At 41.1% G+C, this 23,977-nt stretch overlaps 1 protein-coding gene across 5 annotated transcripts in view; it reads left to right on the top strand.

Annotated features, from left to right (window-relative positions):
• Nucleotides 1–9,050: 9,050 nt before the first annotated feature.
• Nucleotides 9,051–23,977, top strand: part of NFE2L2 (NFE2 like bZIP transcription factor 2) — a 32,423-nt gene continuing 17,496 nt past the window's right edge. The window contains exon 1 of one of the 5 annotated variants that reach the window (XM_090281122.1): nt 9,051–9,067. Coding sequence is in view for 2 of the 5 variants with exons in the window: in XM_090281087.1 (XP_090137213.1) it covers nt 9,500–9,544 (45 nt within the window). In the remaining 3 variants the exon portion in view is untranslated. Of the gene's footprint in view, nt 9,068–9,347; nt 9,545–11,015; nt 11,112–23,359; nt 23,441–23,977 lie in introns of those variants that run through there. The other 4 variants (XM_090281087.1, XM_090281113.1, XM_090281103.1 and 1 more) reach the window with 4 other exon arrangements.

Raw genomic sequence — 23,977 nt, 5'->3', positions numbered from 1 at the left:
AGGGGCTCCTAAGTTATAAATACAAAAAATTACAAGGAACCCTAAGAATTATTCCTTATTTTCTACCGCCATTACTTTAAATTAATAAAAATATTTTCTAAAAGTAATCTGACATTCTACTAGTGCAATAAAGCAAACCTCACATTACAAATACCCCTCAAGATCATGTTCCCTTGACTCAGAATAATTCCTTCATAAGTAGAAAATGAATGTTACAAATCTATTAACAAAAACATATAAAATGATATATACTGCTTCCTTATGTCAACATAAATACCAACGTCTCTAGTTAAACTAGCAGCTGATATTGGTAACATGCACCCTAATACAACACAACAAAAGTGTTTATGCAATGCAGTCTCTTTCCTATCATCTTCTTACAAAAGCAGTGTTAATTTTTAAAGGAATCTTAGAAATCAACAAGTCCACTGAAGCAATTATTTATTCACTTGACAAATATTTATGGAGTGCTTTCACATGTAATGTAAAGTAAAAAGCCATGGGATAAAATGAATGACACAGTCCCTGGCCCTTAAGTAGCTTAAGTCTAAGCCTATTTATTTATTTAAAGACTGTCTAGATCTGTTGCGTTCAGACCAGTATTTGTTTTCATTATGCCAAATATCAAGCATTTATGGATCTTTATGGATTGGCAGTAGTCTATTGTTACTTCAGTGCTCTTCACATAGTAATTTTTTGGTTTTGAATTATCATTTCAAAGGATCTACCTGCTCTCCTTCTTCACAAGTAACTTTCTATACATTATACCAGTTAGCTTCACAGCAATCTTCATTTCACAGATGGAGAAACTGTTGTCAGTGAGGTGAATCAGTTTTCCCAGACTCACATAGATCTGCCTGTCTCTGGGGCTTATATTCTCTCTTCAATAGCAACCAGCAGGATTTGCCAAAATGTAGGCTAGAAGAATTGTAATTTGTGTTAATACTTTAAGAGTACATGATTGTCATTTGACTTTTAAATCCTCTGCTTCTTCACAAAGAATTTCTTGAAGAAAGACAAATATATGGAAATCTTAAGTTGAATTTCAACATGAAAATTATGGCACAGTTTATATTGCTTCACTCCTCAAAGATTGTCATTTATTTAAATAAGTTCCATAGCAAAAAATTATATATTATAGTCCCTACATTATTTAATTATGCACAAAGCATTGAATGGTATCTTAAGACCTGGCTTGCCCCAGAGAATAGAACAAAGGTTTTGGAATGAGTTAAACCTATGCTTTCACATGAACTCTGCCTTGAACCCTTAGCTAAGGTACTGAATCATGGAACTGTGTGGCCTTGGCCACATTACTGGATCAGATTGAACTCAGCTTTATCACCTGTAAAGTAGTTGTTGTGAGGATTAGTAATAACACATAGAAAGTGTTTGGAAGTAAAGCCTCATATATAGTAAGTACTCAATAAACTCAAGTCTCACATAGAGCACTACACACAGTACACACAGTGATTTTTTTATTAAATTGAATTCATTATGAGGAGATACAGTGTTAGTATTATGTGGCCTTTTCCTGGAGTGGACAGTTGAAATTGAAAGGACATGTTTCTTGCTGCTGATAGTATAGTACTTACTTCCTCAAGAGACTAGTACAAGCAAACTTTAGCAAGAAATGCCACCATAATAAAGAAGTCTATAGTGTACAATAAAAACTTCTTCTGCCTTATAAACCACTATTGTCACAAAATAGCTATCTATTTAGTGTTTATAGCCTTAAAAAAATGAAACTTCAGTGACCTTGTCAGGGTAATTAAGAGATGACTTTAACAAAGTTGATTAAAATTGTTTATAGTAATAACTAGAGCTTCAAAGGAAGAGGAATCAAGGAGGAAAAAAACAGATAATAGTTGTTGCTTCTCAGTGCAGATCAGGAATGTGAGTGAGTCCATAAAAGCATGATGTGTAGAAGAAATTCTGAGGCAGAAGTTGAAAGCTCACTATTTTGTAGTTTCTTTTTTTCAGACCTCAAATATGTATTAAGGTGCATATTTTATATTTTCTGGAATTTTTATGCATTTTAAACCAATAGTTAATGATATTTTCCTACCATAACCCCTCTTTGCTACGTCATGAAAATATAGTCATCTTCAGTCATCAGAGAAATGAAAATTAAATGCAAATTAAAACCATAGTTTTATATATATGTGTGTGTGTGTATGTGTGTGTGTGCGCCACACACACACACATACACACACACACACACACACACACATATACCAAGCCATCTCGCAAGGATGTGGATGAAATGGAGCTCTGATAGATTGCTGGTGGGAATGTAAATGGCATAACCACTAGGAAAAGGTCTAGCTAGCTCTTATGAAGTTAAACATACTCCTATTATATGACACAGCCATTCTGCTCCTAGGTATTTACCCAAAATAAATGAAATGCATATCTGTACAAAAGCTTGTACATTATCGTTCAGAAACCTTATTTGTAATAGCTAAAAAATGGAAACAACACAGTGTTTATTAATATGTGAATGGATAAACAAGTGGTGGTATAACCACATAATGAATACTACTCAACAATAAAAAGGAATAAACTACTGATTCATGAAAGCAAATACATGAATATCAATTATGCAGGATGAAGGAGGCCAGATTTTGAAAAAGAGAATACATATGATTCCATTTCTAATATTCTAGAATATGGAAATTAATCCACAGTTACAGAAAGTAGATCAGTGATTGCCTGGGGATGGAATGGGGGACAGGGGGAAGCAGGATTAAAATGAAGCACAGGCAACCTTTGGGGAGTAATGGATGTGTTCATTACCTTGACTGTTTTGATTGCTTCACACATATACATCAAAACCTAGCAAATTATATACTTTAAACATGTGTCATTTATTGTATGTCAATTATACCTCGATAAGGTTGTTTAAAAAAAAAACATTGTGTCAAGTTTTCATAAAAATGAAGAGACAGCCCTGCCCTCTGCCATTAGATTGGGTAGATCAAGTGCCCGCTTCTTCTGTGCCGTTCTCCTCTTCTTGGATATGGGTTATTGGAATGTGTTATTACTGGACCATAAGGACCTTGAGAGTAGAATCCATCTCGATCTTTCCCCAGCATGGTACCCCTCATCAATTGTTGTTTTTTAAATGAATAAATTGCCTGGATAATTTTTGGCAAAACATTTCTCCCCAAATTCCCTAATTAACCCTTGCCATTTTTTAAAACATCCATGGGAGTCAGCAAATCTTCATGCTTAATTAAGAACTTCAGAGCCAGAGTGATCTGGTTAGCGACTTACTATTGCTTGGCCATTGATAAAATTAGCTAGCCTCTCCAAGATTCAGTTTCCTCATGTCTAAATGGGTAATAATATACTCATGTCATGGGTTTTCTGAGAAGATTAAATGAAATAATCCAGATAAAGTGCATGGCTCATAGTCGAAAGTCAATTTTTAAAAGGCAAATTTACTTCATACATTTACCATCACAAACTTTTGACAGTTTATGAACCCTAAAGACTGAAATATTTTATCTTCCATCAGGAGAAAGAAAATGTGATGAACAGGTAATTGACTCTTACAAGAAGAAATAGCTCTAAACCAGCATCGAAGTTACTTGTATCTTAGGGCTTTTAGAAACATATAGCCAGAGGACTTTAATTATTGGAAGACGTGCAAGGGTTACAATAGTTTAAAGCCTTGTCAGTATACTTCATACCTTGTTCTTAAGACTTCTTCATTAAAATAGAAAGATAAATACCTTCCATTAGGTGGAGAGGCTAGAGTTGCAAACAACCCATTTAGTTTCTCCCTACCCTTTATTTTGAGGTTCTTAAATGTAGAATACTGTTCTTATGTTTGTTTGCAAGTTTTCTGTCCGTGAAAAATACTTTATCATTCTGTCCATGGGGAATTAATTAAACAGAATGTGGAAAAATGTAATCTTTAGGGAGTTTTGCTGTGAGTACTCTCAGTAAATATTGCACAGACAAGGGACTCCACAGAGATCTCACATACAGTGAACTGAGCTTGGGTTTTAGAACCAGCCAGTTTCAGATAATTTTCTTGAGCTTCGAACAACTCAATTGTTTTGTAGCCTTCTGATTTATAATATTGGGCCTAATCACATTTCCCTGATTTGTGGAGAATTTTTATAAAATACATGAATTATTATCATTAATAAATTGGATTATTAATCTCCAAAAATAAGGTGCTGACGTGTAAACAAAATATATATCTGGCCCTTGAGATCTGGCTCAGTACTAGATTTGCCTTCAAAATTCCAAGTCAATTTGTTGTATGAGAAGAACATAATATCAGGAGTCAGAAAGTAATATTCTACTCCTGGCTCTGCCAATAGCTAGCTCTGTGATCATTGGTAACCACTTCACCTCTCAGCTTCCTCAAATGTAAAACAGACAGTTGAACTACATCAGGGAGGGAAAACACCTGCCCATGGCAGCCATCGTTAATCATTGAAAATTTTCTACCCAATTAGGAAACTGCTTCTGATTTCTTCTCAGCAAAGCATTGTAGGCAGCCACAACCAATCAACTGGAGTTGGCAATCAAACTACAACCTACCTGCTATCTTTGAGCAAAGACACCTCTTAGGGTTATTTTAATTCTGTTGTTACCCAAAGGCCAAAATGAGAGTCCATGGTATTGCAAAAGCCAGAAGACAAATATCTTGGCAAATCTTACTTCCCTTTTTCACATTCAAGCCTCTGAGTGTGTTAAAGACTTTGCGAGTCCTGTCCATGGGGATGCTCTGTTCTTCTACCAGTGCATCTTGCTTTTTGTTTGTCCAAAATGAAAAGAATTGAACTGATTTCCCCCTAATTATAAAAATGCTTACTGTAAAAATCTAAACAATGCAGAAAAGTACAAAGAGGAAAGTTAAAATTATCTGATATTTGATGCCCATTATTAATATTTGGTAACCGGCCTTGTAGATATAGCTCTAGGTATAAGTGTTTTTCCATACTGTGTTTATTTTCCCTGTACATCAATGTTATGTACAGGCAACTTTGCATATCACTCCGAAGCTGCAGTTCTTAGCCTCTACTCAATGTATTCATAAAATTCTATCTTTGTCTGGGGACTCCTATTCTGCTGAGTGAAACTTTGCAAATATAGTAGATTGAAAGGGCAAAGAGTTCTTAGACTCTTACCACAACCACACTTAAACTCCAGGCTCCACTCTAGTAGACACAGAATGGAAAGATTTGCAAGGCTTGTAATTAAAATTCAATTTGAAAATGAAGTGGACTCTGTAGCGTGAGCAACAGCCAGTGTTCCTCCAATATCCCCCCATCCCACACCCCCACATTTTTGGCTTATTATAAAAGTCATATATGTTTATTTAGGAAAACACAGATAGGAAAAAAAGGGAAAAATAAAATCATCACTAATTGGAATAATTATGATTAACATTTTGACCATATATGTTCAGTCTTTTCCCCTCTGTGCCTATATATTTATATAGGTAACAACACATATAATTCAAAAGCACTCTTAAACTCCTGGATTTTTCTCTTTATGCACTACACTGCAGTTCCTACAGAGCACTGTTTGTATTATGAGCAGGAAACTACGAGTTAAAACTGGCTCTGGAGATTTACAGCTCTTTGTATCAGTAGTTTGCATAGTGAGGTGTGCATACCAAGCAACCAAGGTTATGGGTGTGTTTCGAAATTAATACACCAATTATTTTGAACACTGCTGTACTGGAGTGCAGTTTATCCACTGGGCATACTGCTCCTGAAGTTCAAATTCCCTCAACAGATATTCAGAAAGTATCTTACATAACTGGTATAAATGAGGTCATGTCAAGTCCAGAATCTCTGTATGCATTTATATCTCCACCTACCTAACTGATGAAATGTCTGATTCCTAAAGTGTATTTGATAAGGAGATTGTCTCATGATCATTCATCTGATGGTATGATACTGATGCATGCTGTGTCGAGGTGATTTACTTTGTCTATAGCAACAAGCATATATTATAGGGAAGGTAACTTCCTTATGCACAGGGAGGCCTATTTGCTTCTGAGGGTTTGAGACTCTATTAATTGCAAGGTACCATCACTATATCTGTTGCCAATGATGGTTAACAAAGAAAACGCAGCCAGGAGAAACCTCACCCTTGATAGTCAATATATGGTGTTTTGGTTATCAACTGATAACCAATATATGCTGTTTTAGTTAGCTACATTAAAACTTAGTGGCTAAAAGCAATTTATTGTAATATCTCACAATTCTTTATGCTGACTAGGCTCAGCCAAGCAGGCTTCTGCTAGTCTTACCTGGCTGAGTCCTTACATATGGTTGCAGTCAGAGAGCATGTGTGGCTGGAGTCCTCTGGGGCATGACTAGGTGTGCTGGAAGGTCCAAGACAGTCTCTTCACTCACGTGATTGGTGACTTTGTTCACATAGCTTCTCTCTCCAAGGAGTCTCATCCCCCAGGGCTTCTCCCCATGGCTTCTCTTCCCATGAAGATTTCAGACTTCATACATGATGGCTGACTTCTAAGACTGTAGAATTAAAAGCAGTCATACCTTTCCAAGGTGGAGACCAGACATCGTGTCACTTCCAGCCTCCATCCATAAATCAAAGCAAGCCATAGGGCCACTGTTGATTCAATGTCAGGGAACTACAAAAATATCAGGGAAGGGAGTGATTTATTGGGTGCCATCTCTGAAAATTAGCTATCTGATATACTCCAGCTGTAAACTGAACAAATTTAGAATTTCAACTATAATTCCAACAGAGTCTGGATATTTTCTGGCTCAGACATGGAGTACAATTAAGAGGAAGTGAAAAGAAGAGGAAATAAACCTCAAAGTGATGAAGAATTTTGAAATATAAGTACTTTCTTTGGCCTTGCAAACTTAGCAGCTTAGATCACAGAGAAGGTGAAGTAAATGGATCATTGCATAACCATTATCCAAACTCTGTGTGCTCAGAAGGCTTACTTTATGATGGTTATTTTTTATGAGAGCTTTAGAGCAAATATGACAATTCTGACACATTCCAAGAATATACGGTGGGTTGTCTTTCCAAAGATAGCCAAGAATTCAGACATCAGTGAAAATGTAGAAGGGTTAGTAGAATGTGAAACCAAATAGGGGGAAAAATAAAATAGTAGCTGGGAGAGCCTGGCAGTACAAAGGACTTCCATGGCACCAGGACAAGAGAGGAATAACCAGCATCATCTGTCCTGTTCCTCTGGAGCTTCTCAATGTGTAATAGCCTTGCCCCCACAGCACAATATAGCAGTTTACAGTGCAAGGCCTAAGTTCTCACATAAGACAATTTTATTCCAGTGTCCACAAAGACTGGAAATCTGCTTGACATGAGTGGTTGGAGACCAGGATTCCATGTGTGTGCGTGCGTGCTGAGCCACTGTTCAACGCCAAACAGCTTTTCCTTAGTGTTTATTTTTCTTAAACATGTTCAGACGTTTACCATATTGTTCTACTCCCTTTGAACATATGTATTCTGCAGATGCCTGAAATAATATACTCCCAGCAATCGCAGTTTTGTCAAAGTAAAGGTTATTTCATTCAGTCTAAACTCAGTGGAAATCGGTTGCTTAACAAGGAAATTCCAAACATTTTATAAACTCCTTGCGGACCACAGCCATGTCATACATGACTTTGGTATCTCTTTCCTCCTGGACTCATTGTCTACCTTCTTGGATATAGCAGTTATAACAAGTAACTCAAATTGTTCACAATATACTCTCTGCCCTTCTTTGAGACAGAAATGCCATTTCATTATGTCTCTGAATGTTTCCTTTCGGGGCCATTGTGAATAATTTCTCCTAAGGCTTCTTCTTCAGTCTGCAGATCATTTTACAGGCTTTTCACATAACAGCTGAAAGGGTTTAATTCAAGGTGAAGAAGCTTACTTCAATTACAAGTGATAATTTAGGCTTCACTTACCTCAAGGAATATTTGAACACATAAATTTACAGATAAGTCCTTGGAGTGTCAAATTATGCAACCAAGAGAAAGTAAGTTCTTTGGGTGTTGATCTGCTATAGTCAGATGTGTGTGTGTGTGTGTGTGTGTGTGTGTGTGTGTGTGTGCAGAGAGATATTTTTGAATGAAATAATAGTAAGGCCACTGCTGGCACTATTTCACCTGGTTTTTCATAATTTCCAGAAGCTGGAAACTGAAAACCAGGCTTGTTAAAGAGCTAGACTGTTAAGACACAAGAGGAGAAAAAACAATTTATTCTTTTTTATATCTTTCAGATTTCACAATTCCTGTTTTCAAGAACTTGAAGTTTTCTGTGAACAATGATTAATTTTTAAGTAACTGTTTTTGATGGAAAATGTAATATATATTCACTATCTTTGAAAAGATAGTTAAAATATCATAAAGATAAAGCCATTCATGATCCTATAACTATTAATACTTGAACAATTTTCTATTTTTTTCCTAGGCACATGTTTTTACGGAACGGATCCGTGCTATACAAACTTTTATAACTTGGTTTTTCTCACTTTTATTTTAAAAATTATATCGTGAGTACGTCAAAAGAAACTTGTAAAATTATGGTATGTCGTAGTACTGCACACTGTTAAAGGACGCCATCTGTAGTACGGTGTGTGGGCTTTGGTGGGAAAAGAAAGGTATTTAGTGGGCTATACTGACTGCTCTGACGGAGAGACTTGTTCGTTTGCCCTTGGCGTCCAGAACCTAGCCAGATTGCAAGCGCGTGGGAGTAGGTGGAGGGCGTTCAGGGTGACTGCGAGCACGAGCTCCCCGCGCGGTACACACTTCCCCTTGGCAAGTCCCACTGACACCAACCCCAGAGGGAACCGAGGGCAAGAGGGCAGTTCGCGTTGCGCACGGCCGGGTCGGAGACGTTACCCCCGCCCTGAGGCTGGCGCCACTCTCGGACGGTGGGGTGAGATAAAGCGGGGCAAGGTTCTCCAACTCCAAATCAGGGAGGCGCAGCTCCAATGCCAGCCCCTCTGCCGGGACTCCAGCCGTGTTTGTTCCAACTGTTTAAACTGTTTCAAAGCGCTTGAACCCGAGAGACCTTCGACAAACAACTTGTAATCTCTCGGGCGGTGAGCGTTAGTTTTATTTGCAAGGAGGGCAAATGGAGCGCGGGGACCTAGTAGCTCAGACAGCCCTCCTTCGGGCACCCCGCCAGTCCGCGGGCGTCCGCCGCCGCCCACTGGGACCCCGGCCCGAGGCCCTTTCCTGCCCCCGGACCGCGAGCTTCTTGCGTCAGCCAGAGCGAGGGTGGGGGATTTTCGGCAGCATTGCCCACGCGGCCAGTCTGGGAAGGACTGGCCCAGGCTCTTGCCCCGCCTTCGGGGGGCGGGAGGCGTGGCGGGGCCGGAGCCCAGAAGGCGACTTAGGCCTTGTCGCTTAGAAGCGAGTGCCGGGGAGCCGGTACGAATCGCGGCCCTCAGTGCCTCCTGGTCCGCGCCGCGTCTGGGCAGCCGGGACGAAACCAACGTCGGGGAGCCTCAGAGCACCGTCCCCAGCTCAGCATGATGGACTTGGAGTTGCCGCCGCCGGGACTGCAGTCCCAGCAGGTGCTGCCCTAGACCTCTAGGTCCCACTGTAGAACCAGGACGGGGGCAGGGGCGCGAGGAAGCCGCGGTCCGGGAGGGACAGCAGCCACTGGCTTCTCCCCGCCGTCTGTGGCTGGAGCCTGGACTGCAGTGGCCGCGCGCGCATCGGAGCCGCTGCGTTTGCGCCGGGGCGGGGCGGAGCGGGGAAGCAGGGACCCAAGGGGTGGCGAGGGTAGTGGGGGCGCGCCCGGGGGGTCCCACCGACAAGGCGTCCGCTGTATCAGAGGGCGGCTGGGTGGGGGGTTGGGGACTATGTCCGCATGCGTGGAGCGAATGGGGCGTCTCTTGTCGGCTCCCGTGCCGCCGGATTGGGACTGCGGAGCTCCAGCCAGCCCCCCATGTTTGCACGGCTCCCGAGGCTGCGGGGCAGGAGGGGGTGGACGCTGGCGGTCTGAGCCGGCGCGGGCCGGCACTTCCGGGGCAGAGCGGTTCCCCCGCCTGGGAGCCGGCAAGAATGTGCCTAGTCACGGGGCCGCTCGTGGGGGAGCTGAGGTCTCCTCCGGGCCGGGACCCGGAGCCCCCTTCCATGCCATCGCTGTACCCGGCCCCACAATTGCACGAGTAGTTTACTCACCCCACTGGGCCTGTTACAGATAAGGTTCGCGCGCCCCAGGCTTCAAAAGAAAGACAGTACATCAGAGTTTGGAGTAAGGAAAGGTTTATTGATGAGAAGGCCTAGCGTGAGAAGATGGGAGAACTAATTCTCAAATCCATTGAGGCGTCTTTCACTGTCATGGCAAGGGAGGCGGGGCGAGGTGGGGGGGGCGTATACATGTAGGCATCCAAAAGTGTCCAAGGAAGAGGGCAAAATTTCTAAATCCCTTTGTTCCTGGTGGACCCTTACTAATTAACCTGTGTCTAGTTCTGGGGTCATTACTTTATGCGTATTTCCCCACCTCTTCTGCTGATAAAGGAGTTCCTCAAGAAGAATTCCTCTAATTACTTTTATAGCTGGAGCTATTAGCCTGAAGGCCAAAAGAGAGAGGGGAAGCATTTCACTGTTACAGGCCAAGTCCACCTATGGGATAGCTCTCTTAAACAGCTTGTCCAGAAAGCCCAGCCCCCAGGTGGGGGTGCAGAAGAGGTCCCCAAGTGCCCAGTGCGCAAGGGTGCCCCTACGTGCGGCAGCAAAGCGGGCCTCGTACAGTGGGAAAGGTTCGACTGGAAGACCCCTGGGTGGCTCCCAACTTGCGGGGAAGAGCGAGAGGGGTGGGGACTCTGCAGTTGAAGTCGGGCGCGCCCCGACCTTCTCCATCATCCCGCGGTGCCTTCTGGTGGTGCACGCCCAGTGCGTGCCCTTGGTCTCGGTGACAGTGGCCGGTTGGCTGTCACGGCGGCCCTCGGTTGGCCCTTTCCTGCCTTGTAGCGTGCAAACCTTGCCGCGCTGGGGCCAAGGGACAAGTTGGAGCTGTTGATCTGTTGCGCAATTGTTATTTTTCCCCAGGGCGGCTTTGTCTTTGGATTTAGCGTTTCAGAATTGCAATTCCAAAATGTGTAAGGCAGGATATTTTGTTTTGTGCTGTCAAGGGTAAGAGTTGCGAGTGTAGATTAGAATTTTTGCTGCTAAATGTTACTAAATTTTTGGCTTTCATATATTATTTCTCCCTTGGGTGTTTTATATAGTTTTTCTTTAATGTTTGAGAATTTGCCTCAATTTGTTAGCATGCCGCTGCGTTTGTAAGGGCTCTGCTATAAAGTTCGGTAAATTGTTTTAAAAATGAAAATAAGTTTCTGTTCATACTTTGTAGGGACATTTAAAGGAGTAGATATTTATATTTCCTTTTTTTTTTGTAATTGGGTACTTGGGGAAAAAATTGGTTCAAGGAAATGTGTAAGTAACTTAAGTACAATATGTTTATGTTCTTAAAACCTGATGTTTTAGACTTATCCTGAAGATCTAAAGTGAGGTTTTAAGTAATTGACCATGTGTTTTGCTTTTTTTTTTTTTTTTAAAATTGTTTGCCTTGAACTTTCCCCCAGTAATGATTGCAATTGTATTCCCTTGGTTCCCACAGGTATGGAAAAGTATGTTTTCATATTTAGCTGCTGTTCAAGGGTAATCTATATGATAAAAGGATATATTATGCTAATGGACTTGCGTTTTCCTAAACTCAGGAATTGTGGCCTGGAACCCTCCATTTAAAAATTTTTCGCTTTCTTTACTGTGTAATTTAACATTCTACATACAGAGGTGCATAAAGCTTATATACCGCTTTCCCATTTAAATGTGAATTTTCTAGTTATGTTTGATAAGGTAACTCCTTTTCTACCTTTGTAATCAAATACAATTAGCATATTTGAAGACTATGAAAAAAGAAAATGGAGTAAAATTTAGAATCAATTTCATGTCTATAACTGATTCATATTAAGTCATTGTTTTAGTCCAGAAAGATTTGAACAAAAAGTCAAAGTGGATTCTGACCTTTTTGTCAAAGAAACTCCAGGTATGATGTGGTATTAGGATATGGTTTTTCATTCTCTGTGCAGAGGAGGTGTTGATGAACAGGTCTGTAAGGAGAGCCTTAGATTCTTTATCTCCAGTAGGTGGAAGGAACCATCTGTTACCGTTTTCAAGGGTGTCTTAGAGAGATAAAAGTACGTTTGTGTGTGAGGGATGAAAATGATCTTGGACAAGACCGATAAGATTATTTTTGAAAGAAAAATATGACAGGCCTCTCATCTCCTAAGTGAATGTTAACCAGAGAACAACTTGACTTTTTAGATGTGAAAAGTCTCTTGAAAGATTGTGGAAGCAGTATGTAGGAAAATAAATATACAACTCATACTAGTCTTTCTGCATTAAGAATAAGTTGGTCCATTTTGGAATCTTTCTTTTTTGTTAACTTGGGTTTTTACAAACAATGCTGGGGGAAATAAAAACCTTGTCTTTAGGATTGTTAGTAAGAGTTGGAAGCCAAATACATTATTTTTCTTAATATTTACTTTTTACTTATGATGAGTTATATTTATAGGACTGCTTGAGAAAAAGGACCCTCTATAAACTATAAGCACTTTTCCCCCCTGGGAATTTCTTGTCCATTGGCTGAACACAATTATTTAAAGGGATGTTTGCATAAATAATATTTCCTCTTTAATTTTTGCTTGATCTGGGGTAAACCATTTAGTATAAAACTTGGATGCAGGAAGAATCTGGCACTAAGATGATAATAGATGAGTTATTGGCTACTTCCTTGCGTGTCAGGCAGTGTGATCATTGCTTCACATGCATAATTTCACAGTGACCCCATGGGAAATACTGTTCTCTCCAGTTTCCAGGTGAGAAAAGAGGCATAGAGAGGCCAAGAGTTCTGCTTAAAAGTGACCCAATAATTGAGCAGCGCAGGTGGGGTTCAAATCCCATAGCTCTTTATCACCACTTTCAAATTGGACCAGGGCTAAGTAGGCTTTGCACAGAAGGAAAAGCTCACACTTTAAGGAAAACTGGGGAAAGGAGAGGCAGGAACTAAGGAGATTAACCTTTTCCAACTTGTCAAGAAATTCTAGTAGCTGTGAGAATGGGGAGGTGGACCTTCTTGCATACAGTGAGTAAAATAAACCTGTCAATGGAATTACCACATGGAGGGCTTTTAAGGAAGCTGCAGAGGCCTAGACTGGGTTAAGTTAATAATAATAACTTAATCATAGTTTTTAAGATTTCTGGGATTTCTGTAGTGTCTGAGATTCTGCCTCACAATTTTCAGAGATAGAACATTCTGTTCCATTGGCTCTTTTCCTTTTGAAGTTGTCGTCCAAAGTAAGTTTGATATGTATATATATATATGATTAAACCAGGTTGAAGGAAAGTGGGTAGAATAGAGAGAATTTGAGTTCAAAACAGCTAGTAAAATTAAACACTAATCTCCTGTTTTGGCATTTATGAAACTGTAGCAAGGATAAGGGCTCAAGTCTATGTCATTGAAGCTTACTTGGAATTTTGAGACTAGCACATTTCAAAATTAAATAATTTCTTAGTCCTTATCGTTAAACAATTGTTTTGAGAATTATTGTCTTATTTGTCTGAATCAAGGATCCTGCAGGATTTTTAGGATCTAATGGATAATTTGCCTCAAAGTTGGTCTGGCCCAGTCACTTCTAAAAGTTTGCTGAAAATCTGCTATACACCATAGTACAGGAGGACAGGTTTACTGGAAGCAGTATTTAACCTGCTTTCTTCATCTATAGCTGTGTGTTTAAGTTTGCCATAAAATGGAGAATAGAGTTTATATTTTGCTAATATGATTTCTAGGAGTTATTAAAATTTCATGACCACCTGCTTTTAAATATGCTCCAACAAACATTTATTTAAAAGGCTATAGGCCAAAGCTTTTTCAATTGATAATGTTCTCTGGAAATGAGCACAAAAATATGTTCAAGTGTGTAATTCCTGAATGGTATTAGAAAAATACAAATGATGTTCTTACACCAACCCCCCCAAAAGAAACAAGATTGCTAAACAAAATCCCACTCTTCCTAAAGTTGACATTTTCTTTGTCACTCTGCCACAATAAATATTTTATAACTATTAGTATTAGGAATTTTAGGAATGCTGAGGGTGGGACGCACTTTTAACCATTTTACAGCATATGACCTATAATACTCACTTGTCACAAAGCCTCATATATGAAAGTATTTTTGTATGCGAGAGCATGTAAGTTTATTTGATCCAAATTCTGGTAGTGGTAAAGACAATTCCAGGGCATAGGAAAGATTTAGAGCACTCAGTCTGTCTTTCAAAGGCCCTATTAACAATTGACTCTTGAGAGTCATTATAATCCATCAACAGCCTGTATTCTCAAAGACTATATATAATTCTAAGTAGTCATTCCTCTCTCACAAGCTTGGAAATGGAAACTTTGGGGCCTGTAGTATCAGCAGCATGCTACAGAGATCCAAAATCTCCATTTTTTTTTTTTTTTTTCAAATTAGAGAAGAAAAATGTCAGGTCATTTTGGCTTTGAAACCTTCTGAATTAAAGAGCTTTTATTTTCTGTATTAGGCAGTTCTCTTTAATGGTGTTTTAAAATCTCTTAATGCTTGTCTTATCTGTGTGTTGTTTTTTTTTTTTTTTTTTTTTCCTCTCTCTACAGCTAAATTGTAAGTACTTTGAGAGCTGGGCATAGGATTTATGTCCCTCTATTTTTTTTTTTAAAGATTGTATTTATTTTTTAGAGAGAGGGGAGGGAAGGGAGAAAGAGAGGGAGAGAAAGATTGATCAGTTGCCTCTTGCACATCCTCACTTGAGGACCTGGCCTACAACCCAGGCATGTGCCCTGATCGGGAACCGAACCGGTGACCTTTTGGTTCACAGGCCAGCATTCAGTCCACTGAGTCACACCAGCCATGGGTGTTTCTCTCTCTTTTTTAACTTTTATGAGGTATAATTCAAATACCATACAGTCCACCCCTTTTTAGTGGGCAGTTCAATGATTTAGTATATTCAGAGCTGTATAGCGATCACCACACTCAATTTTAGAAACTTTTCATTACCCTAAAAAGAATCCCATACCCACTACAGTCATTCCACAGTTCCAACTTTCTTAGTCCCTGCTAACCACTCATCTATTTTCTTTCTCTACAAAGTTGTCCATTCTGGATATTTCATGTAAAGGGAATCATACCATATGTGGTTTTGTGAGACTCGCTTCCTTCACTTAACATAATGTGTATCAGGTTTGACCATGTTGTAGCATGTATCCAGATGCCATTCCTTTTTCTTGCTGGATACTATTCCATTGTACAGATACACAAAATTTTATTTATCCATGTATTAGTTGATGGATATTTGGGTTGTTTCCACTTTATAAATTTCTTTTTTTCCTACAGCAATGGTTTGCTGTCTATCAGAATCACCATCAATATTTAAAAATACTGCTGCTCAAGCCATATTCCTCATTAAATCAAAGTCTCTGGGGGTGGGTCCCAGGCCACAGTATTATTTTTTGAGCTTCTGAAGGGATTCCAGTATGCACTCAGGTTTGAGAACCAGTGCCCTAGAGAACGTAGCTCAGTGCTTTGTAGCCATTGATATCTAGTGACTTAGAAAATCTGGTTAGGATGTCGTACTTAAATCATGAAAGGAAGTGTTTTTATATTTGTTCATTGACCTTCACAGCCTTAAAATCAACACCTAAACCTGAGAACTCTGTTTTAAGTGCTTGGTCAATGTTTGACATTCAGTAAATACAACTTGAGCTCTTTAATCCCTCATGGAGATTTGGGTGATAATTTTTTTATCAAAAGATTTGCCCCAAGTGAGTCAGTAGAATTTTTTCATGTTTTGTCAGGAATGTGGCCTGTGATAACCTGCAGCCTAGATTACTTGGGAATAGCATAGAAATGGCAGTGAGGCCTTGGCTGGTGTGCTCAGTGGATTGAGTGCCAGCCTGCGAACCAAAGGGTCACAGGTTCGATTCCCAGTCAGGGCACATGCCTAGGTTGCAGTTTAGGTCCCCAATTGGGGACGTGAGAGAGGCAACCACACAGTGACGTTTCTCTCCCTTTCTTTCTCCCTCCCTTCCCCTCTCTCTGAAATTAAATAAAGAAAAGGCAGTGAGGACTGGGGCTTGGGATAGGTGGTATCTTGGAGGCTAGGCTGAACTCGGCCTTACCCTAAGAAGCTCTGTGCTCTGCATTTCTGAGCCTCATTACTTCTCCCATTAAAAACAAACAAACAAACAAAACAAACAAACAAAAACCTTAAAGCTATAAGGCATCTTTTAGCAACTCAGTTTTTTGATTTTCAGTATCTGCCTGGCAAAGTTAACTTTATATTGTGATCACAATGGCTACTATTTATACTCACCTGAATGGCTTTCTGGTTTACATATTTGAAAACTGGGGCTAACTTCTAAATTGTTTTTGAGAGAGAAAGAGGGAGAAGGGGAGGAAAGGAAGGAAGGGAGCAAGGGCAAGCGGGGGAGGGGAGATGTGCAGCACCGCAGTCCCACGAGAGAGAATCAAGGGTGTGGTGCTGTGCCTTCTGAAGCTGGCTTAGCCCCACCTTGCTGACAGGATGGGAACAGGCCCAGAAGGGAGTGGCACAACCCCTGTGCCAGCCAGGGCTCTCTCCAGTGTTACCAAGCAGAGATTGTGCTGCCCAGCTCCAGTCTTTGCCCCCGACCATCCTCCCATTGGAGAGGTATATTTAGTCTCCCCTGGGAAGCTGCCTGCTTTTCCAGCTAGTCATCAGTAGTTTGGAATTCTATTAACCCATCCTTTTCCTGTTGTTGCTTCAAGATTTAAAAATTAGTATTCTGTTCTTTCACTTGTTCTTATGAGTTTTGTACTCAAATGATGTGCAACATACGTGTTTACGTCAAAACAGAAGGGTTTCAGTAATAACATTTAGGTTTTATGCAGTGCGTACTTGCGTTTTAATGGATCGTTTTCCCCATTAAATGCCCTTTCCCCTTTTTGCCGGGATGTAGCTGACATTCAGGGTTGGTTAGTACCATCTCCCCTCTCCCCTTCTGAAGTCTGTGTGAGAGGCAGGGTTGACAATATCGACTGGGTATGTAGGCGGCCTACTGATAAGAGTATGGAACTGACAGCCTGGACTTGACAGTCTTTTGTCTGCTCTGCCTCAGCACAAAATTATACTGTCATACATGGATGCAGAACCCAGCCTATTCCCACTCTAAGGGAGTAAAGGGAAAGATGGTCATTATGCTTTGTGCCTTCTGTGACCAGAATAGGAACAGAGGTGTGACATATGGAACTACACTACGTCTTCAGCTTGAGGGCTGACTGAGAACCTGTACTTCTTGCTGGTGTGTTTTACAGTCCTGGAGTCTTGCTGTTGTGTATAGAGTGTTGAGGAACCATCTTTTTTTTTTTTTTTTTTTGACCTAGCAAAAACCAATTTTGTTTTTAACCATTAAAATCCTGGTAATGAAAACCACCAAAAATTAAACCAATCTTTCTTTACTTGCAATAGGGAAAAAAAAGTCAACCAGTCGTTTTTGTTCTTGGTAACTCTCAATGAAACATAATTGAAACCTGCAAAATCTACATTGAAAAAACCAACCCCAAAGGGCAGGGCTGCTTTACTTCGTGCTGGTTGGGTCCTCCCCTCACCCCAGCACCATGTGCTCTTCTTCCCCTCGTACCCCAGTGTCCTGGGGTTCAGGTTCCTCCTCCTCTCCCAGAGGCTCACCTGTGCTAGAAATTTCTTCACCAGCCTGCATGTTTGGGAGAATCCTTGGGGCAGCAGACTGAGAGTGAGGACAGTGGCTCCGAAATGGGAGATTCCAGGTTACATTTCACTTGTAAAATAGGTTCTGCAATTAAAAGGAGAGGGGCTGAGGGGAAAAAGAAAGCTGGTTTACAGGAGGAACCTAGGAGGAATGCAGCCCTTTTGGACTCTTCCTGAGAGAAGCCTCAGGTTGACCCAGAATTTTTACCTGAGATAGCTCCTGAATCTGTAATACCTAATTTGCTCTTCCGCTTAAGTTCTCCTTGTGAGAAAACGGAAAGCACTTTTGAGTACTGACTTGTACTATTTTCACACGCGTTATCTTTAGTTCTTTTTTTAAAAGATTAAAAAAAAAATTCTTACCCAAGGACACGCTCACTGATTCTAGAGAGAGGGGAAGGGAGGGAGAGAACGAGTGAGGGAAACATAAGTGTGACAGAGAAACCTCAATTGGTTGTCTCTCACAGGCTCCCCTACTGGGGATTAAACCTGCAACGTAGGCATCTGCCCTGACTGGGAATTGAACCCAGTGGCCTTTCAGTTTACAGGACAATGCTCCAACCAATTGAGCCACACCAGCCAGGCCCTTTAGTTTTTTTAGCAACCCTGTTGGTAGGTTTTGTCTTTATTGAGAAAACTCTTTGGGGAGGTTAAGAAATAATACAGAGCTCAGTTTAGAAAACCAGGAACCATGCAAGATATTTCAAAAGGAGAGAACATAATATAGAAAGTTAATTATGTAGGTGATAGAAGAGCTGAGAAGCCAGGCAGCCCAGAGATTAGCAACCTCAGGAAGCCACTGCCACCCCTAGGTCTGGAGGGGCAGAGGGAGGTGGTGAAATACTAGGACCTGGAACACCTGGCCTCAGGAGCTGGGACCACTGAGAGGTTCCCCTTTTCTCACCCTACAGCAGCTCTCCAGTGTCTCCTTCACCCCCAAATCCTCAGTGGAATGTAGTTGGAAGCCAGTTGGCAAGGGAGCCTGGGAATAGAACAGGGGTGGTTGTCCCTCCTCCTTGTGGGTGAATTGCATGGGAATCCATGCAGCGTGGGATTCACGTTTCCCCATCTGCAGGGAGGGTAAGACCACAATGCTTACTTTAATCTGACTTCCATGGAACATTTTATTCCGTCTAGTTAATGGAGTATACGTATGTGACCACAGAGTAATTCAGTAACAATGTAAGCTTAGGAATTTTTCTAAACAGTACAGATGAAGGCTCCATAAGAGAGTTCACGTAAACAAGGAATAAACTAACAGTAACAAAGGGGGAGATGGGAGGGAGAGAAGGGGTAAGAAGGGGAAGGGTCTAGTCAAAGAACATGTATGAATGACCCATGGACATGGACAACTGGGTGGGGACTGACTGTGGGGGGGGGCAGGGTGCAGGGAAGCAAGAGGGGGAAAAAAAGTGAGACAACTGTAGTGGAAAAACAAACAAACAGAAAATTTTTTAGTGGGGGGGGGAATAAAAATATAAAGAATAGAAATGCAAGTTCAGCGAATATTAGAAGGACAAGGATTTTCCTTCCGATAAGACAGTCCTACAGATTTAGAGACTTGTATGTGGGTTATGTTACATAAATTAACATGTGTTTTCTGTTTTCAAAGGGCATAAGCCTACAATCTCATTACCTGAGTGATTATCTGTATGCATAGGCCTCACTTAATCCTGTCTGCATTGCTGCCTCCTGAGACTCAATGGTTTGGCTGAACTAAGTGGCTGGGTTGGTGAAGAACGGGGTGGTCTGTGGGCTTCACTTTAAAACTGGTTTCTCTTTTCTATCCTAATGGCTTGGACAGAAAAAGCCCAGAGGCCTGAGATGGGGGAAACCTAAAATATTTCCCTCAGTCCAAAATAAGTATAATGGGCAAAAGGGTTTTGGACAGGTGAGATGTACCTGGCACACCTTCCTCCAAAGAAGCCCTTCTTTTCCCTAATGTGGGACATTGAAAAATTAATACCTGTCTTTTGTCATCTAGTGGTTACGGATTAAATGATGTCCTTTAACCCTGTTGCCCCCAGAATACAACAAGGATGCCAGCCTGTCAAACCAAGCATGCCGTTGTCCAGAGACAGCCAACCAACCTGGAGTCTGCACGATCCTTCCCCTTGTGGGAAGGCCACCCTCCCCTCCACATCCCCACTCTTATTAGGGATTTCTTGACCCACGGGTAGGTAGGACGACGACCATGTCCAGCTTGAAGCAGCTAGAGGAGCCCGAGACCTTCATCCATTGTCCTTTATAAGATTGTAAAGGGTCTTAAGTCTGAGAGGGAGGAATTGTTATTTTTTATTGTTAAAATATTTAACGAATTAATTAATTAATTTTAAAAAAAGAAGAAGAAGAATATATGAAAGGGTGAGGCGGGAGAGCTTGTATGTACGACCCATGGGCATGGACTTGGAGAGGGGATTGTTGGGGAAGGGGGGTGCTGGGCGGAGGGGAGCAAAGGGGAAAAAAAAATTGGAACTATTGTAACAATATAATCAATAAAATATACTTAAAAAAAAAAAAAAAAAAAAAAAGAGAGTTCACAATTTAGATAAGTATTTTCATTGTTGGTAGGTTCTGTGCCCCCCACCCCACCCTTTGAGGTGCCCCTGGGATGCCTGGGCAGGATTGATCATATATGGATATTTCAGTTTTGGCCCCTGGCTTTTGAACTTGTGGGCAGGGCATTCAGGGAGGACAGAAGGCATCTTAAGAAGAGCTGGGGGAATCTCACAGCCTTTTCTCCCTAGACATGTGGGTAGAAATGACTCTGGTGGGTAGAAACTCATTCATCTTCCTTCCTTCTGTCCCTGACTCTTTGGAAGTCTAGGGCTCCAGGAGCACACATCTCTTGCCCCATGCTGCAGGTCTCCAAAGTTCACTTGCTAGCAGTGCAGTTGTGCTATGAAGCTTCAGCGATTATGCGTGCGATGGCAAAGATAATGGAAACGGAGGGAACAGATTAAGTCTTTTCATTTTGGTTCATATTACCAGTTCACATCCTCCAAAACCAAGTTGTGAAGAGAACCATCCTTTCGTTGTTACACCTGAATACCGACAACTGTCAATTTCATGGGGAAGAAAAGGGTGAGGGACTAACATTTACTGAACACCTGCCGGTATTGTAGCAGGGCCTAGACATGTTCTCTACTTGATCTGGACAATAAACCTGTGGTGATGGGGGCTATTACCTCCATTTTACAGACAAAAAAACCTATTCAAAGAGGTAAAGTAACTTGTCCAAGTGCCATGCCACTCAGAATGGCAGAACAGGGATTGAGATGTCTGTCCATAATCCCTGCTCCCCCTTCCCTGTTTTTCTCCTCCCCTACCTTCTTTCTTTCTTTCTCTGATGACTGTGGGTGTTTTCTTAGATGCTAAAGAATAAGGGGCTTCTTTACAAAAATTAAGACAGAGTCCCAACCTCAAGGAACTCACTCTGTGTTTATCAAAGGGGTGCTGCTAGTACATGTGCTGAATGGACTTATCTCTGGAGTGGAGGCCACTCCCACATTACAGGATATTTTGCTACAACCAGAAAATGGACCCATCCACCCCCATACCATTCCAAACATTCCAAGGTGGATGTAGTAACCCAGTGGAATCACTGCGATGCCTCGACTTCAAGAATATGACTGCTTGTTCTCAGGAAATTTCAGGCTATTGCTTCCTTGGTCTTTGTAGAGAGGCCCACCCTCTCCTCAGATCACAGCCTGCTCACACCTTATATTCTAACCTGAAAGGGGGTAATGGGAGAGAGATCATAGAAATTGATGGAGGCTCTAGAAACCAGAGGGACCAAGTACGTTTCACTTCTTAGGCAGCGTTTCTAGTCGGGTTTCCTTCACAGAAAGCAATGTTATTTATTGGTAGTTGTTACCATGATTTACCACTTCTTGGGCCTAAAGCTGGGAGGAATTGGTCTGAAAAAGATAAACATTATTTTTAATTTTCAAGATGAAGTTAAAAAGCATATGCCATATCTCTCTGGGTCCTTATTGCCTTTTCTACTGGGTACTTTTTGAAGATGTCTGAGAACTGAGGTAAGAAAGTAATAGGAGCTGTAGCATAGCTGAAAAGGTTGAGATATGGTAATACTTTGATACTTGAGGACAGAAGTCTAGAGGTTGGTCATTTCTTATCTTTTTTCTTAGGGAAATAACTACCGTTCTCTAAGAAAGTATACTTAATCGACATTTGTAGTGATTGATTGTTACATTATCCAAATTGCAAAATTTGTAAATGGATATTTGATGATATGTACAATAATGTTTGTTCTCTCAAAAAAATCAACTTTATTGTTAACCTTGAGTGTGCGTTTATAGTTCTTAAGATATAATGCTTTGTTTTTAGTAGAGTACCCAGAGAATAATTTGAAATATCGTTTCTGTGAATGAAGTTAAATAATTTTTCTATGACTAATATTTGGTTCATAAATGATATTAAACATGATATCCTTGTTACTCCTTTAATAAGAACTCTTTAATCCCAGATACCTTAGGTATACAATGAAAATACTGAATTCTGGGCGTAAATGTACACTTACTCATTTCACAAATATTTATTAGGTATTTACATACCCTGGGGAACTTTCAGGCCATGACGTTATTTTACTCTTTGAAAGTAGTGCGGCAAATGTGTTGTCCTCCTTGAAGGACATTTGCTTTTTAAATTGCCCCTCCTAATTAATCGATCTCTTTGCTCTTTGTACACCTGGATTATAGCATGCTTCATATCATAATGAGTATAAATTAGTTTACATCTTTATTCCTTCTACTTAAAGTATGACTTCCTGTGGGATAGGGACTGTCTTTTATTCATTTTGTAACTGATCTCTGGCACCATGCCTGGTACTTAATTAATAGTAATTGCTCAATAAACATGAGAGTGAGTCTCCTACTGTGCTCTAGGAGCTTGGTGTTTATACAAGCTCCTCTGTGATATATGATAGCTCCATAACAGTACAGAGGAGAGGTAGCATTTTAACTAGACGCTTTTTTAAGCCATGGGTTTCATTTGGTTCGAGCTTTAGTTGGAAGCTTGAGGGAAGGTGCAGGCGAGAGGAGGATGGACCTTAGCTGCGTATTGGGTCTCTAGGGCTGAAAAAGTTCATTTGGGGGCTTTCGAGTGCCTTCGAATGCCTGTGTGTGGCATTGCAAGTATACAAGGCTGGAAATCATGGAAGGTTTTGGAGAGGGCAAGACACAGGATGTGGGTGTGGACAGGAAGTTATTTTCACCTGTGAATGGGAGTTCGGACAGGTTGGAGGCAGAGAGGGTGAGAGGGGCTCGTCGGCATTGAGTGAGGTTGAGCTGATTTGGCATCAGCGTGTGTACTAGGGATCTGTAATTGTAACTTGAAATTGTACCTTTGTTAACTACTTAAAAAGAATTTTTTTAAAGTTTGGCCCCATGATGCAACCATGTGTGCTCGAGTATGCATGCCCTGTTATTCTGCTGTTTTAACAGAAACTCATCTGCCAATGTATTAATTTCATTGATTTCAGGAAGGGAAGATGAGCCAGAAGCTGCCGTTTTGCTGAAAGGATGGATTGTTTTCTTCAAGGCAGTACAAGAGGAGTTTCTGTCACTTTCTAAGATCAGTTTACATTTCCTATATTCAGTCACCTGTAACAGTCCCATTCTAGACCGCCAGGCCCAATGATTGTAAGTAGTCACCCAAGAAAAGAAAGAACAGGCAGTATCTTCTCTTTGCTTTTGAGTCCGAAGCTAACAGAGGTGGGCATCTGACAATGTTGGAGAGGGCAGCTGTGGTCTCTCAGGCTCTTTGCAAGGTTGGGCTGGTGCTAAGTGCTTTAACAAACTGGGTTTGTCATGCGCACGCCTCGTTCTGCCCTGGGGGGTAAGGAGCACTATTCCTGTTTTATAGGCAGAGAACTCAGGCCTTGAGAGGTTGATAGATATGATAGATCTAAAAGTGGTCTGTGACTCTGTTTCGTCCTCTTTAAGAGCACAGCATCCCTAAATTAAGAAAAGAACTGGGCACAAGATGGAGCATGTGGTACGCATTCAGCTAGTTGTGGCCATGATTATTATCATACTCATATTTCTTATTTGTCAGGGATATTTGAGTGTGTGAGGATCAGAAATGTCCATCGCCCACTTGGAAATCACCTCCTTGATTCTAGCTGTGTAACAGCATAAACACTCTTCTTGCTCTTTGTTAAAAATGTCCTGTGGTCT

This window comes from Furipterus horrens, unplaced genomic scaffold, assembly GCF_987537825.1.
Source record: "Furipterus horrens unplaced genomic scaffold, mFurHor1.1.pri manual_scaffold_1, whole genome shotgun sequence".
NCBI lineage: Eukaryota > Metazoa > Chordata > Mammalia > Chiroptera > Furipteridae > Furipterus > Furipterus horrens.
The sequence above is the reverse complement of the archived record's forward strand: the minus strand, read 5'-3'. Positions and strand labels throughout refer to the sequence as shown.